We start from the raw sequence: 16,307 nt of genomic DNA on the forward strand, positions 1-16,307 counted from the left end.
TTCATTTTTTAAACCCGGTAAAAGGTTTCAAAGAGCTTTATTTGTTGATCCTTCTTAAGTTTTTCAAGAAATATTTTCATCCTTAAATCACAAACAGACTTTATAGACATTTAAAGCAAAATCATTTTGTTTGGATTTGTAAAACCGTGTAATTTAAAGAAATACATTTTTTCTGAAACATATTACTTTTGTTTAAGGTTCTCAGGTCCCAACAAGAGCTGATTGATTTAATTACTGATGGACAAACAGACAACTTTGGTGGAGCCAGAATCAGTTCAGTTGCATTTTTCGATGTTTGAACTTTGTTTTACTTACTTCTGCTTTATGCTGGCCAATCCATAAGGAATTGAGGAAGTCAGTGTTGGTTCTGTCTGCAAGCCTGTTTTGCTTGGCCTCGTCATGTCAGAAAATACAGGAGACACCATTAATAAAATCCTTAATTTAGTGAGAAGAACAGGGTAAAAAAAGGACTAAATAAGCCTCAGGAAGGCACTTATTTGGGTGGAGCTGCTAAAACTTAGCTGGATATGATTACTTTGGATGTGGAGAAACTGTTCCAAACAAGAGGGTCAGACGGCTTTTCTGTAAGAAGCTGCTACTGTATGCCATTTTGACTTGATCCAAACTCAAAAACTTCCCTCAACTCAAGGGTTGCAAATTTCATACTGAAATAAACTAAAATGTATTAATTTAAGGTTTCTAAGGTAAATTCTAACTTCATAACAGCAGTTAAGGAATTGAAATTCCAGTCGATTTCACATACAGAAAATAAGGACAGAAAAATTTTAACTAAATCTGCTACACAGTTAAGTTCATTCTATCATTTACTTTCAGGCAAAAGAGCTGCCATCGGTGATAAGGCACCAGTTGACTAAAGGCTGAAGAGTCAGAGAACGTAAATGAAAGTGCATCAAGTGAAATGAGGCTGGGCAGATTCAGCAGTAGGCAATAACCATGCTTTATGTCCACTTAATTTCCCTTGCAAATCAGTCTTACATTCTTGGGGTTTTCACAGTTCCCAGCTCCCTCTTTTTTTCACTAAAACATGCCCTGAGTCAGCCAGGCTCATTAGGCAGGATGAGACTATGACCAGGCGAGGTGTCCCCTTCCTAACAATGGGATGTGGTCAGGTGGTGGAAGCACCAGTTTTGCTGGGTTCATCTTAATTTTCCTTTCATGCTCTGTGGGCAAGAACCCACAACTCACTCTTCCAATAAGGCCCATCCCTCTATCAACAATGAATTTGACAACTGGAATGCAGTATAGCCACAAAATGGCAGCGGAAAAATGTATTTGTATATTTTGTTTTTATTTCCTGAGGAGGTTTTTTGTGTGTGAACATCTACAGACACAGACCACTGAAGTACAGTATTTGTGCGCCACAGATTTGAAATATTATTTGCCGGTGTATAAACGGTTTAGATAGTTGCTACTGCAGTTTAATTCATGTAAGGTGCATTCATTTATTCATTCATTCAGTATACTGTGCTTATTTAACTCACTGTGAAGTTCCCCGCTGCAGTTCATTTCTTAGCTATTTACAGTTGGGCTTTCAAGAGTCCCAATCAGAAACTGTGGACAAGTTCCAGGGAAACCAGACCCAAGCACCCTGAAGAGCCTTTTTGCCTCACTTTTATTCACTCCTGTTCTTTCTCAAGAGTTCCTCCTGAAAGTATTTGGCAAACACTTGTGAAAAAAAAAAGAGTTTGATGGAAGAAAAACAACAAGTCGTTCTTGAGCCACCCACACCCCATCTGCTGTGGTATTATCTTCTTTTATTATCTACAGATTATGTGCGCTGATATTATTTCTGCAATTTGGTCTGGTGGTCATTGTGGTTGTTGTTCTTGTTGTTTTTTTGTTTGTGGAGTGCTGTGATATGAGACAGCAAGGGGGGGTGGAGGGTGCGGGCGGGGGATCCTCCCCCATGTGCATCTAATCATCCATTCAGGACTCTCTTAATGGCTTGTCAGTTCCCCTTGCCCTTCCATTTTCTGTCCAATTAATTCCTTTCTAGCTCTCCGGATAAAGGGACACAATGGGGCCCCTCCACAGCATAATGAATCATTAAAATTCAGCAGCGCGGCCCTGGCACTTGGCTTCCCCCTGGACTGGTTAGGGAAGGCTGCTTGGCATGCATGCCAGGGCCAGTGTGAGCATTCTACCCACTGGACCAGATGAGATAGGATCTTTCCTCATTCCTTTTTTGTTGGTGGTTTAATGAAAAAAATCTGAACTTGACCATTTTGATAAATAGCCGTTTAACAAGTACTAAACGTCAACGAAAGACCCTGAAAAACCAGAGGGTTCTGAAAGTGGAGCCAAAATAAAAAAACTATTCATTGCAGTTTTTGTTTTGAGACAATTTCTCTCAAGGCTCTGACAGTAAAATAATAATTTATGATATAAATATATATATATATATATATTTATATCATAAATTATTATATTTTATATTTTATATTATTAAACGCAGGTATATATATATATATAAATATATAAACTTGTACAGCCACCAATTTGAATGTGAAATTATTCAGTATTCAGAGAGGAGATGATAATTCCCTAGAAGTGTCACTCATTTTCATATGGCACACAGTGCAAATGTAACACAGACATTAATACAAACCACTAGTATGCATCACAAAGCAAAACAAGCAATTCAATTTTTTCTTTTACTTTATTTTTTCACAAATCATTTCCAAATATACGGTATTTAACAACAAAAATGTACACGTTGAAACTAAATGTGAACGTAAATAAGAACGACAAATACAAACATCAAGAAAAAGTATCTTTTATTTTCTTTTAAAAATGGTCAGCGGATGAGTTAGCTGTGCATGTGCGAGTGAAACTCTAGTTAATAGTACAACAATCATTTTCACAGCCTTTTTAAAGAAATGATACACCATAATGATATACAAAACGCAGGTCTGTAGACAAAACTTGGAGCATGACACTCTGCACATTTTTCATTTAGCATGTCACAGAACATCACAAAACCAAGGCTGTAAGGAATGATTTCAAATTAAGGACATAATGAAGAGCGAGTTTACTGTTGGAGTCTGTGGTGTGGATTGTGTGCTGCCTGAAGTTTGTTAATAATTACATTTCATTTCGAAATACTGACAAAAAGCATTAGAAGGCACAAAAAACATTTTATGAAAGACTGCAGCTGTGAGTTGGCACTTGATGGTTGACAAGGTAAACATGGGCACAATTAATTTCACTTTCATCTCTAAACACTCTTATTCCAGTTACAGATAAAGTTAAAAGATGTTGTTACTGGAAAAAAAAGTGGTTTTGGTGTGTACTGTGCCATGGGATACGTTTCCCCTCCCAGAAAATGGCTCACACAAGCACATGTGTGATGGCACGTTATCTCCTAGATACACACATGGATTCATGAACATTCACATATTCTTGCGTTGTCCATCGACATATACAGGAGGTCCAGCTGACATGTCACTCAGAGAGTGTGGTGTTATTTTACCCCATTTCCTTTAAGCCTAGATCATGACTAATCGCAATTTGCTAAGCATAGATTTCAAACACCTGTTCTGTCCTGTGCGAGTCTGTTGGTCCCGTCTATTTGCTTTCAACTTGGAATGGTGATGTTTATGAAAATTGGTCTTCAACGGAATAATATCAAATGCATCGTATTTGTACTGTCCTTTACTTCATTTACCTTAAAAGTCATTAAAGCAGTATGCTAAATAACCACACACACATTACATGTGTTCATCTACTGAAAAACAAAAACCAATAATGCATGAACATAAATACAAATAAGACTTTTATGCCAAAATGACACTAGATTAATTAGGAGCCATTTACTTAAGACTGAACCACTGATGCAAATAGTGTGCTGCATTATAGCTCTGGCCATAAATGTAAATTTTACTGTGACTTCTCACAACTGGTCCCGTGTACTTTCTTAACTGCACACAGTTGGCCATACCTGTCAGTCCTGCAATTCAGAAGCAGGTCTTTAACCTCAACTGTGCACAAATGTGCAATCTTAAAAACTGAAAGGAAAGGGGATGTATGGGATGTAGGCTTAGTTGGTAGGTCCTCATGGAGGAGTTTGTGGCTCACCAATATCACAATTTCTCTTTGTGAAAAAGTCTGTACAAGTGTGTTTTCATCGCAACAATATAACTTTGTATAAAATCAGCAGGCACTTTTTCTTGAGTATGTTTTACGTTCAAATGGTCACAGGCAGCCTACTAGCCCCAAAACAATTATCCACCATTAATTTATGTCCTTCATTCATAGTGCATCAAATTGAACGAGTCTCTGGTGCGAATGGACTGTTTCTGGTCCCCTTAAGGTCGAGACAGAGTGGTGTAGACCGGCTGGTCCCAGCTAGAGGCAGTGGGGCTGTGGGCTGGAGCCATGGACAGACTGTTGAGGATTGGGCTACCGTAGGCCCGCCTGGAAGAGTGGAAGTAGGGGTACTGGTAGAGGCTAGAGGGGTAGCCAGAGTAAGGGTTGTAATAGTTGGAGCTCTGAAGGTCAGTATAGTCACACTGGGAGCTGGAGAAAGAGGCTGCAGCCGACGTGGCTGAGGTGACACAGGCCTGGCTACTGTAGGAGCCGTAATCGGAGTGAGAGGGTGACCCATGGGAGTGCTCACTGTAGTGGCTGGGGCTCAGCTGCTCTGTTTTAATATGGAGACGATGCTGGCCTACCTCGCTTGTGGAGGGAGAAGTGGTGGACATGGCGCCCTTTCGGCTCCAGGATGACCCATTGCTGCCTGTGTGACTGTATGAGGAAGCGTAAGAGCTACCAGGCACTGAATTTGGCCCGTGGTTGTGGTCTGAGGACAGTGTGGCCCCTGAGGCATGGCCATTCAGCGGGAGGTACTGGTCAAACTCATGAACGTCAAAGGTCTCCATATTGCTGATCACATCAGTGCTAAGCTCAGATATATCTACATTGCTGAAGTCGATGTTTTGCCGGCCGCTGTCAACGAGACGACGGCCGTCATGTTTCAGATCCTGCTTCACTCCATGGTGCAGGTCTGTTTTGGGAGTAGTTGGAGGTGTAGGTGGACCATGGGGCTGCCCTGAAAAACAAATAGCAAAAATAGAGAGTTGAGGTTCATCACTCAGAACACGGGCTGATTAAGAAAACTAAACAAATGAGCTTAAAACTGTTCAACTTCTAAAATAAAACCTTAAAAAGTAGTGTTTATCTGTATTATTTCTTGAAATACATTAGTTCATATACCTGCATGTTCAGAGTGGTGGTGTCCATCAGTCATCCCAGCCAGTCCTCCCATTCCTGGCTCAGCTTTATACATATGATGTGCCAGTTCTGCCCCTGAGTCTGAGTCGCTCTGGCCTGGTTTCACATTTTTCCGCCGGCGTGGCTGGTACTTGTAGTCTGGATGATCTTTTTTATGCTGAACCCGCAGGCGCTCTGCTTCATCTACGAATGGCCTCTTCTCACTCTCTGAAAGCAAGCTAGTGATGGAAAAATATGCACATGATATGATTAAATGTATTCAGTCAAACTAAACAGAGATTTAAAAAGTTAAATTATTACATGTAAAGATCTGCTTTGAAGCTTTTAGTTGCTGTCAAGGGATAAGAAGCACAAGAAGAAACAATGTATATTTTTTCCTTTCTGCTTATCCTCTAAATCATTTTCTCAAAAACAATTTAAAATTTCTAAACTGTAACCTATTACAAACTCTAAATTTTGTCAGTGGCTGATGATGGTTTCCGTGTTCTAGTCTATAGCCACCTTCAATTACTGTCTTTGCTGTAACATCATTTTAATGCTTAAATACAGAATCTTTAGCTGCATATTTCTGTCCAGAAAATAAAATTATTTCCTTACCGCCAAAGTTTCCCCAGCGTCTTGCTCAGTTCTGCATTGTGCAGGTGTGGATACTGATCCGCCAGCTTTCTGCGGGCCGCTTGTGCCCAGACCATGAACGCGTTCATGGGTCTCTTGACGTGAGGTTTATTCTTCAGGGATCCATTCCCCCTCACGGGCATAGGCACCAAGGACCAATCGTATCCCTTGAGGACCTGAGAGACTGCGTCCCGAATGCAAGCTGGGAACCGTTCATCATCCTCGGAGTCCAGCTTCTTGCTCAAACCGGCGAGCAGGGATCCATGGCCGTCGGACCCTGTAGGTGAGGACGGAGCATCGGAGTCGGACTCATCTTGGGACATGGAGCTGTTTGTACCGGATGGACTGCACGGCTGGTCGCTGACACACTTGTCATGCTCCTCTGTCATTTTTAACATTATTCGCTCAGTCCCGTAGAGATAAAAATCCGAAAAAAAATTCTACAATTGAAGATTAAACTCGAAAGTTGCCGCTGTATTCAAGCTCTCAGCGGGGCAGCCGGTGCGCTTTTTACGCACGGTGCGCCACAGTAAATTCCTTCAACCGTTTCAGTCAGCACGAGTCCGTTGTTTTCCCTGTTTGTTTGTCTTGTTTTCCTAAGCGCTCGTTGGGGGTGCGGTCGTGAAAGTTGTGGTTCACAATATGAGCTGAGGAGCTACATGTTACAACAACTTGAGCTGGACTTTTAAATCTGTCACCCCACCTTCCGCCTGGGATTGGCTGGAACCAGTCCCCACTTTCTTCCGATTGGTTCAAGTTTTTATGTAGGCTTCATTATTATAATGTTTTTTCCTTTTTTTAAATTGTATTTCATAGTTTCTGTTGAAGTTGCACATGGTGTTACAGATACTATGGCACCATTTTTAATGCTGTTATGAAACATATTTATACAGAAATTACTTTTTGAAACACTTTGAATGATCAATATTTTTTAGTTATTAGACTAGAAAAAATCTCCACATAATAAACACGAGAATAAGCTGTAGAAATATATTTGATTCCCTTATACTCTACTGTATGTTGCTGTCCTCTGGATACCAACATTTACTTTATCATTAATAGTGGCAAAATTTATCACATGGATTTGTCTATTAAATGATAAGCAGGATGTATATCAAATGTCCATGTGTTCAAAAGAAATAAAGCAAATTCGTATCGACAGAAAATAAGGATCTTAAACAAGAATCAGCCATCAGAAAAATTTGTGGCATGCTCTAAGTAAAATTAATTAAGTAATTAATTATTATAAAACCAACATATTGCTTGAAACGAACTAATGCAGATTTGCATATTATGCCAAGGAAAGTCAGATCTGACATACAATTTTTGCTGGGACAGGATTAACCCTGCTTCCTATGAGAAAGATTTGGTGCTAGTGTGTCTCTTTCAGAATTAATCGTATTAAATTGTTTCCTATGGCAATCATTTAATGCTGTTTTAGGAAGGCTTGGGGCTGATGTAAGGGCTCCCATATATTTCTTCATTTTTACTTTTTGTGAGTTAGTGAATTTTATAAAAATTTGAATTTAAACAAATGTCCCTGGTTAAACACTTGCTTGTCACTGAACTGACATCTGGCGAAGATCAGAATTGATGGGCCTGTACGAGTCCTGTCGCGGCACTGATAAAAGTTCCAACTTTACACTTATAAAGTGTAATAATAATTCTAATTGGTTCTCGCAGTCTTTCAGTGATCCATAAGTCACTTCTTACCTGCAGTGAAGCATCTTTTTTATGGCACTGAACATAAATTACAGAGAGCAGAAGAGATAAGCAGGTAGACTGAACCACTGCCTTTGTTAAAGGTGTCTTTGTCTATGTATTGTGTGATGATTTTATCACTGACCTCCCCATGAAAAGACAAGTTATGTTTGTGCTAGACGGCAGTTTGCTTTGTCTCATGCACACTGTAGGTGGCTGAGGGAAGAGGAGAGTTTGTAATGTGGAAATGATAGAAACTGCAGGAACTGTGATGGCTCACGCCCCAAGGTAAGAGGCTATCATTGTTTGCTCTTAAGGACACTAATTTTAAGGATAAAAAAGACATAACTAGTGAAGCTTTATGTCTTCAAAAGGACAAAGACTGCCTATGTTCAAAATGTAGAACATAATGAACCTTTTTATTTCCCAAATTTTAGTCATAAAAGATAAAATGAAACAGTTACTTAGTCAACCCTTTGCTCTATTCCTTCCGAGCAGCAGCTGTCAAAGCACTTGGGTCAAGTTCAGTGTGTGTGTTCATGTGTGTGTGTGTGTGTGTGTGTGTGTGTGTGTGTGTGTGTGTGTGTGTGTGTGTGTGTGTGTGTGTGTGTGTGTGTGTGTGTGCGTGTGTGTCTCTCTATGTGTACACAGAAAGACAGGACAACAGTTAATGCATAAATGTGTCTGGCTTCATTCTGATCTGTACGTGGTCATGAACCCATAAACTGAGTGTGTATCTGTGGTGTGTGTATGCACACAATGTAAGCTGCTGACATGTAGAATTGTAAGTGCTACATTTAATTCCTGTCACTTGCACCAAAATTAGATTGATTAAAAAAAAGTGTTGCATTTACGCTGAATTTTCTGGATCATGTATCATACTATAAATACTAGTCCTGATTATGAAATCTGCCAAAGTCAAATCTATTACACTTATTAGAATCAAATCCTCAGCAGGTCTTTAGTTTGGTCTCTTCAGTCATCTCAGCACAGGTAGAGCTACAAAGTGATGACAAATTGGAATGCATCCAACAGGAGTGACAGCTCCAGTCAAGTACCACTAAGCTGGGACAATGTCTTGGTTTTTGGGTAGACAGAAAAAGAGAGAAAAAAGGAGACAGATTAAACAGAATCCAGCCTTCATGCTTCCCTGTATTGTGGAGAGAAACTCTGGCCAGAGTTTGTGGGCTTTGGGCTCATGATTAGAGAAGGAAGGAGCAACGGAGGAGATGTAACCGCGCTTGAACCTTAAGTGTCCCTAAAAGTTAAGGAAGGTTTTAATTTTCCTTTTTTTTTGTGAGATGCATCTCAAATGGAAGACCGTGGTAAAGATTTTCAGATTTTATGGGGGAGGCTTTAGCAGAGCATGTTTGCCCATTTCTCCTGGGCCCAAGTCACTTCTACTCCACATGTAAATCATACTCCCTGGCTTCTAATATGCATACAAAATTAAATTACACAGTCACCCACAGGAATCCTGCTCCTTTTGGTCTCTGCTTCTGTGTTTTAATACAGTAAGGCACATTTCTACACTCAAGCCAAGTTATTGGACAGAGCTTGTCGTGCAGCTACATTGCCAAAGCATTGTTCCATATAGAAGGGAGTTTCAGATGTGTAAAAATTATATAAATCTGATAAGATGTTCATCAGCATATCAAGTTCAAGATCGTATCTAAAACATATTTTTTTGTAAATGTCTGATCTACAGCCATGTCAGCCTCACAGAAAATATTTTAATCTACATTTTCGTACATTATTTATAGAATCTGCACCACAAGAAGCCTGACAGAATTTCTATAGAATTTCCCACATGAATAACAACTGTTTCTGAAGCCACCACAGCACCCTGACTAACCCTCACCCTAACAGCAGGCACTTATTTTGTTAAATAATCTCTCTGATTGCACATTGAGTCAGCGTAAACTTGGTGAACTGTGGAGAGTGGCATGCCCTCCCTCTCACCCAGACAATCCCCACCACTTCATAACCACATGTGGAGCAAACTCCTGGGCCGCTAACAAACCATATTTCACCCCCACACCACATCAACCAGACCACTTCTATCTTCGGTTTCACACACTATGAAAGAAGGTAATTAGTACAGGATTTACAATTGCAGTAAATGCAAGTGGAAGGCTGAGATATAGGTTTGAGACAGGACAGCTCAAATGAGAAATCTTACAGTCTTGGGCCTGGAATTGGTATTATTATTCTTTTAAGTGAAAAGCCAACTTCGCACACATATTAAAGTAAACTCTCAGTGATGTATGCACACATTCCTCTCCTAAGTTCCATCTCTACTCATCTCACCTCCTCTGGACTTTGACTGGTGGATGTTTTCCATTTTGGTTTTCAGCCCAATGCATTTTCCAGGTTGTCTACTTAGCGAGGTCGAGGACCTGGGGATGTTTGACTCCAATGGTTCTAATCGCACTCCAACCCCCATGACAGCTGCTATGTGTTAGGACCTCATGTTGACCTTTGACCCCACAGTATCCTAAATTCATTCTATTAAAAGACCATAATGAGGGGTTTACTGGACCAATTGCAGGTTTTATTCAAACCCATTAGTAGATGCAAAGACGTGCAGGGGAGGGATTTCATGGAAGGGAGTTTTGAAAACACTGAAGGAAACAATTAGTCCAAAACGTCTCTGGGTGTGTTTGGCCCTCGGCCATGCTCAGATTTTAATGTCAGGAGTATAAAAAGAGCTCAAGTGTTTCCAGATTATTTGCTGTGTTTTATCCCTGACACATAACTGTTTGGTGAGGTAGCGGTTTTGCATATGATAGTTCTATATGTTCATTTGAATTAGGGATTATGGACAAAGAAGTTTCAGAAGTTATTATGGTAGCAGGGTTGGGAAGGATTATGTTAAGTCAGTTTTTCTTTCGGCAGTTTTTCCTGAAGCCTTTCTGAGCATCTTTGATCTAAACGTTCTCAGTATCTTGGTTGTGCAGTGCTTGCTACATTCACATTTTTTATATGCACATTTGTTAGGTACATAATCATTGTTGTCACTTACACAGTTGCTGCTGATTACTGGAGAACAGATTTCCATTCAATGCTTCAAGTGAAATGGGAACTTCCACTCCGGATTATTTTCCCCTGACATGACAGTCTAAATGCTAAGATATCTAGCAGAGACATCTCTTCCCATGATGTATCTTGTCCCAGTGTTGTCCCCAGAGTAGAGTATCTATTGTTTTTTTGTTTTTTTTTCTCTCTGCAACCCCATCCCCAATCTTTCCTCCATGTCATCTTTAAGGCATATGTTTCGAATAAAACTTGCGGTGTGCTCAGTTTTCTACACTGTCTCCTTTTTTGATGTTTGATTCTCATAAATCATCTCTCTAATTTGCCTGTGAATTAGATGGTGCGGGACATGTGGATGTTTAGGACATGGCTAAGGGGCGGCAAGAAAAGAGCCCACCCCTTGACTTTACGGGAAATGGGAGGCCGCCCTACAACACCAAGACTATTTAAAGGCATTGTCTGGCTGTGGAGACTTTGCTTCACAGGACTAAGAAAATGGTAGTGCATTGTTTTTTTTTTTTTATCTACAGATAATTGAAACAAGAATGAAGAGCAATTTGCACTGCTCATTTTTTATGTTCCTTTTATGAGAGAAAGACTGAACAAATGTGCACATTTACAATATAAAAACGTGAGCTCAGGAAAAGGCAAAGCACAGAGACGAGTGCAGTATGAAACCTGAATCTCCTGTGTGCAATTCGCATATTACAGGATAATTTATAAGCTATTAAAGTGATTATTGGTGAAGTGGATCAAATTCTCCAATTAGGCTTTCAGTGTACCAGCCAAGACTTTCAATGTTTATGAGCAGCAGTTAGTCTGTCTGTCTCCAGCCAGTCTGTAGCCTTTAATGGAATTGCTGCAGTGAAAAACACATCAGCACACCTGCTGCTAGCCACATGAAGAGAATCAGTTTGTTGCGACCATGCTGATGTGCTTTGTATTACATAATAGGATGTTACGGCCATGAAGTAATTTGTATGAATTGATGAGGGCCAGTGTCATTGTATATACACAGCAACGTGTATACAAATGTACATCTCTTTGATAGATATTTTATTTTGCATTGGACGGAACACTGGAACCCCATCTTGCACATATCTTTGCACACATGCTGTCTGCTGTCAGCATTGATCCTTATAAACACCCATGAGGGTCTACATCAGTGACTGAAAGAGAGAGTCTCAGATCTGGTGTCAAAAAGGCTCAAATGGATCAGGATGCCTTATTATATAGTGTACATACTACTGCACTCGGCTGGCCATTTCAGTACGAGTCTATCCAAAACTGGTGCTCAGTACGAAAGATCATCTTGGAAATTTACATTTCTAAAAGATGTTTTACAGCAGTATGTTACATGTATATGACACACATCCCAAGTTGAATATATCAACAGATTTCAGCAATAGGTCAATTAAAGGCACTGTCACTTTAACGCCACAAAACTCATCATGACATAAGCAAGGATTTACTGCGACTCTTGCAGAGCACCTTTATATAATAAAGACTAACAGGTGATGCAAATCACATCAACACTTATCAGTGTGTGTACTGTATGTATGCTATTACAATTTGAAGTTGTGATGTGTTGTCTTTGGACACTGGTGGTGATTCTATTGAAATTTTTCAGTTAGCATTGCTTTTTTAGATTTTATTGGAATTTATGTGATCTGTCAGTTAGCATTGCTGTAAATGGCCCTAACTGATTGTATGAGTGGTTCAGGGGGGCCCAGACTATTTTGTGCAATGAGACAGTCAGATTAACTATGTATAGCTCCTAAAATTGCTTGTTTAGCTGTCATTACCTTATATTTGATTATCTATGTTGGGTTGAGATTCTTTATCCATGGCATGCTCTGTTGCTTCTCCGCACAACTGTCACACATTGACATCACTTGCCTCAGGCAGGAAAAGAGGGAAGCAATTGCTAACCGTTTCCACAGTTTATAGGTACAGGATATTTCCTGGCAGCCACTTCACTAATAACCAACTGTTTGTCTAACTGTTGTTGGCATGTAAAACAACAAAATTATGATGGTCAGGTATCATACAAAGGCAATGGATAAAAATGCTTAAGGTACTGGTAAATTAGTACTTAATTATAGATATGACTCAAATTATTGCCGTTTTTTTGTTTGTTTGTTTTTTAGTGGTGTGGGGACTGAGACATGGCTGTGTGGTGGGGGAGCCCCAGCTCACGTAGTCCCAGCTACTTACTATTACTTCCTATTTGTTCTGTATAGGTGCTGAGCTCTAGCTGGGGACAAAAGGGAACATGGAAGTACTAGTGTAGCAGAAAGGATATGGAGTCTTTCCAGGCAACCACCAGGTTTGACCTTTTCATTCTCAGAGGAATTTAGCTTTCCCTAGAGGATGTTTGCGTCCTTTTATTTCATTTGCAGTGGATTTACACTAATTCTCTCGAGTTGCATTGCTCTGATGACTGCTTTGAGTTTAGTCTGCCTGATAATAAAACACTTTAGTTACTTGAGATTACTTTTGGTGAAGTTTGGTGAGTGTTTAACCTTCACCCAGTGGAGACTCTGTCTGGATGTGAGGGCTATCATTGTGTAGATGAAATTACATATCAGCTGAAGATCACCAGCATTTGATTTCACTCACCACACTCATCTTGGGTTTGTGTGCGTGTTGGTGTGCCTCTGTTCTCTCTGCTCTCTTGTTTTTGTTCAGTCACTTCCACCTTCAAAGTTTTTTTTTTACATTTTTAATCGTAAGAACAGGTTTTTATTTTTCAAGAAACATTTTCAATTAAACTGTTGCTACTTAACTACTTATCTAATCAAAAAGGCTCATGTTAGAGATACCAACCCCCATTCCAACATCATGTGTCAATTAATGGCTTTCCCTGAGACAGCTCTGGCTACCTTTAGGGCAGAATATAAATCTACTCAGCTACTAGATCCCTCATTTAATAAGATAACGCTTTATGTTGCTCTGCACAAAAGTTACATGTCGTTGTCGATAAACCAACAGTATTTTTACATGCTTGTTGAGGGAATTCATCACTAGCGACTTTAACATTTATTTAAACACATATGTATGCATGTGCATAGGCGTTTGCATTAGTAGTTATGCAACAATGACGTTGGCTGTTCCACCCAACAACTCAATTTAGCTCTGCTAGTGCATTTAGAGCTTCAGACTTGGGTACATATATTTATGGCAGCAGTAAAGTAGGCTGCTGGAGTTAATCTCGTAATGACGTCTCCCTCCCTCTGCCACCCGCCAGTCTGGATTGAGGCTACGTGGGACCAGTCAATGGGGACAACATGGGGAACATGGTCTCGTTTTGGGATGCAAATTCTGGGGACCACAGTGTAAGCTGAACTGACTTTGTGGTAAAGGAGGATAAGACCAGAAATAAGAGCAGACTATGTGTTTTTTGTGTAGTGCGAAGTACAAAATGACATGCATGTGACACAGCATATTCCAGAGGCGTGAGATCCATTACAAGTGACAGTGCCAGAGGGAAATGTTGCTAATAGGAAACAAACAGGTCTCATTTCTCTGCTCATGTCACTTGCTGTTTGCAATGCAGATTGTTGCATTCTCTTTTGATATTTTATCCATTATTTCTTTTTTAGGACATTCATTTGCAAGAATGCTTTGCATACACCTTTTTAAAGCTTTTTTATATTCCATAAATTTTTCAAGGTACTCTACATTTGCGTATGTACTTGATTGCAGGTGTCATTTGTGACATTTCTACATTTGCAATATTTTAAAAATATTTTTGCCAGCAATTTATGATTGCATTTATAGGAGAACCTGCTACTGTATTTAACTTCACTCATGTGATGTGCTGGTGACACTGGTACACACCATGCAGAGCAGTTACCGCCCTTTTCCTTTCTGTTCCAACTGTCCATCTTCCCTCCTTCTTCCTCTCTCCTCTCCTTGTTGCAGTTGTATTTGTGCGCCTTGGGAAGATTACAAAGAGGTGCTTTGTGAGGGGATGCAGCTGCTGAAATCCAACTAGATCCAGCTGAAGAGAGAAGGGAGCAGGTGGGTCAACAACGCCACCCTGCTGTTCCCAGAATATCAGGCTGCAGAGCTGTGCCTCCCTCCCCCACACAGAAACACACCAACACATGCACACACATCTTCAGAGCTCCTGTACCCCAGCCACTATGCCCACAAACATTGCACCATGTCAAACTACAAACACTGGTAACACCCACAAAACAGCAATACAGCAATTTGCACATGTCAAAGGACTACAGCAGTAGAAACGCTGCCCACTCATACAAGTGTGTTTAACAAGAATATTTCATACAGGGAGATAGTTTGCAACACAAGTAAAAATCACTCCAACACAAAAAGTTTTTCTTCATAAGGCCTTATATTAATCCTAGGTTGTGTCTCTGTTGCCTTATTTTGCAATTTCATAAACAGTCGTTTTGACAAGGGCAGCCTGAGTGCTGCAGAAAGCAGTTGAATCTCCTGTCAGCTTTGTGAGGTGAGATGTTAACAGGTCAGGATGCTGCCAAAATGTTGGATTTCTGCATCGCAATGGGGACATTGGTAAGATGACCCTCATCCGGCTTTGTGCCGCACAGAAAGAGGTGGACGGAGATGGGGAGAGGAAAGGAATGAATGAAAGGAGAGGAAGTCATGCTTGCTCCTGTTGAGGCGGATTAGATATCACACCATCCTCTCAGCAGGGATATGGTGTTGGACCAAAGATGACAAAAAATCTGCAGATACAAATTTACTTTATGGGTTTTTTAAATGAGAAAACTCGGGGATCCTAAAAAACTGGTGAGACGCATTGAAGAATTACTGAAATCAAATGTTCCCACTTTAGTTTATCATCTCCATACACCCTTAATCAGCCCCAGACAAGTGGCTTTTTTTCACAAGAACATTCCCAATTGATGTGCCAAAGTAATTAAGGAAGAATTTTTGTAATAACTTTGCATATGCTTTTCTCTCTGTCGTCATGTTCCACAAACAAGCTTTTGTTAATCAGAAAAGAAAAAATGATAATGGGATGTGAAGCAGTTAGCCTATATGAGAAGCCGTGGACTTCATTAACTATTCTCCTGCTTTGTGAAACATGTTTCTCCTACTGAAGTCTTTCTGTATCTTTAATAACAATTTTGACGCACATTGGTTCCTCCCCCACACTTTAATGTGCCCATCCCCCTGAATGAAGGCAATAATTCAGCCATACTGATAATATCTTCCTCTGTCCCTGCATGTAAATGCTTGAATTTCATTTCACAAATAGGGCTGTCCACTGAAAGAGTTCACTGTTCGACACATTTAATATTCTTGTCCCTCGGACACTTGAAGACATCCCTTTCACTGGCAGAAAGTCCAACATCTGAACTTTAATTTTGATTTGTAATTTTGCTTGCATTCTTTTTGTGTTTCATATTTTGTTTCATAGATTGGCAAATGTTTTCAACGGGCTGCAGGCAGGCCAGTTAAACAACCAGACGGAATATATGCAGAGTGTGGTTTGGCAATGTCTTGTGGTCTAATGCACCCCCATAACGCGATGGATGCTGGCTTTCGAACAGTGAGCTGGTAACGAGCCTATCTGTCTATCTCCTTAGTAAGAGCTTCCATATGTAATTTCCAAAAAGAATCTTAAATTTTCGATTCATCTAGCCATAGCAAACTTTCTTTACTCTGCCTCAGCCCAGCTGTGTTTCTGGATCAGATTTTTTCTT

The 16,307-nt window shown here is 40.1% G+C and overlaps 1 protein-coding gene and 1 long non-coding RNA gene across 2 annotated transcripts; one reads left to right on the forward strand and one right to left on the reverse strand.

Annotated features, from left to right (window-relative positions):
• Window positions 1–3,189: 3,189 nt before the first annotated feature.
• On the reverse strand, window positions 3,190–6,509 carry LOC142371026 (transcription factor Sox-8). Its single transcript, XM_075453614.1, has 3 exons — window positions 5,851–6,509; window positions 5,236–5,471; window positions 3,190–5,071 (listed from the first exon to the last, which is right to left on the reverse strand). The coding sequence occupies exons 1-3, from the start codon at window positions 6,264–6,266 to the stop codon at window positions 4,329–4,331; spliced, it is 1,395 nt and encodes a 464-aa protein (XP_075309729.1). The 5' UTR covers window positions 6,267–6,509; the 3' UTR covers window positions 3,190–4,328.
• A 1,260-nt stretch (window positions 6,510–7,769) lies between these two features.
• LOC142371959 (uncharacterized) lies at window positions 7,770–14,614 on the forward strand. Its single transcript, XR_012768149.1, has 3 exons — window positions 7,770–7,857; window positions 12,849–12,934; window positions 14,533–14,614. It is a non-coding gene; the product is annotated as an uncharacterized LOC142371959 (long non-coding RNA).
• Window positions 14,615–16,307: the final 1,693 nt, after the last annotated feature.

The sequence above is a fragment of the Odontesthes bonariensis genome, chromosome 21, assembly GCF_027942865.1.
Source record: "Odontesthes bonariensis isolate fOdoBon6 chromosome 21, fOdoBon6.hap1, whole genome shotgun sequence".
Lineage (NCBI taxonomy): Eukaryota > Metazoa > Chordata > Actinopteri > Atheriniformes > Atherinopsidae > Odontesthes > Odontesthes bonariensis.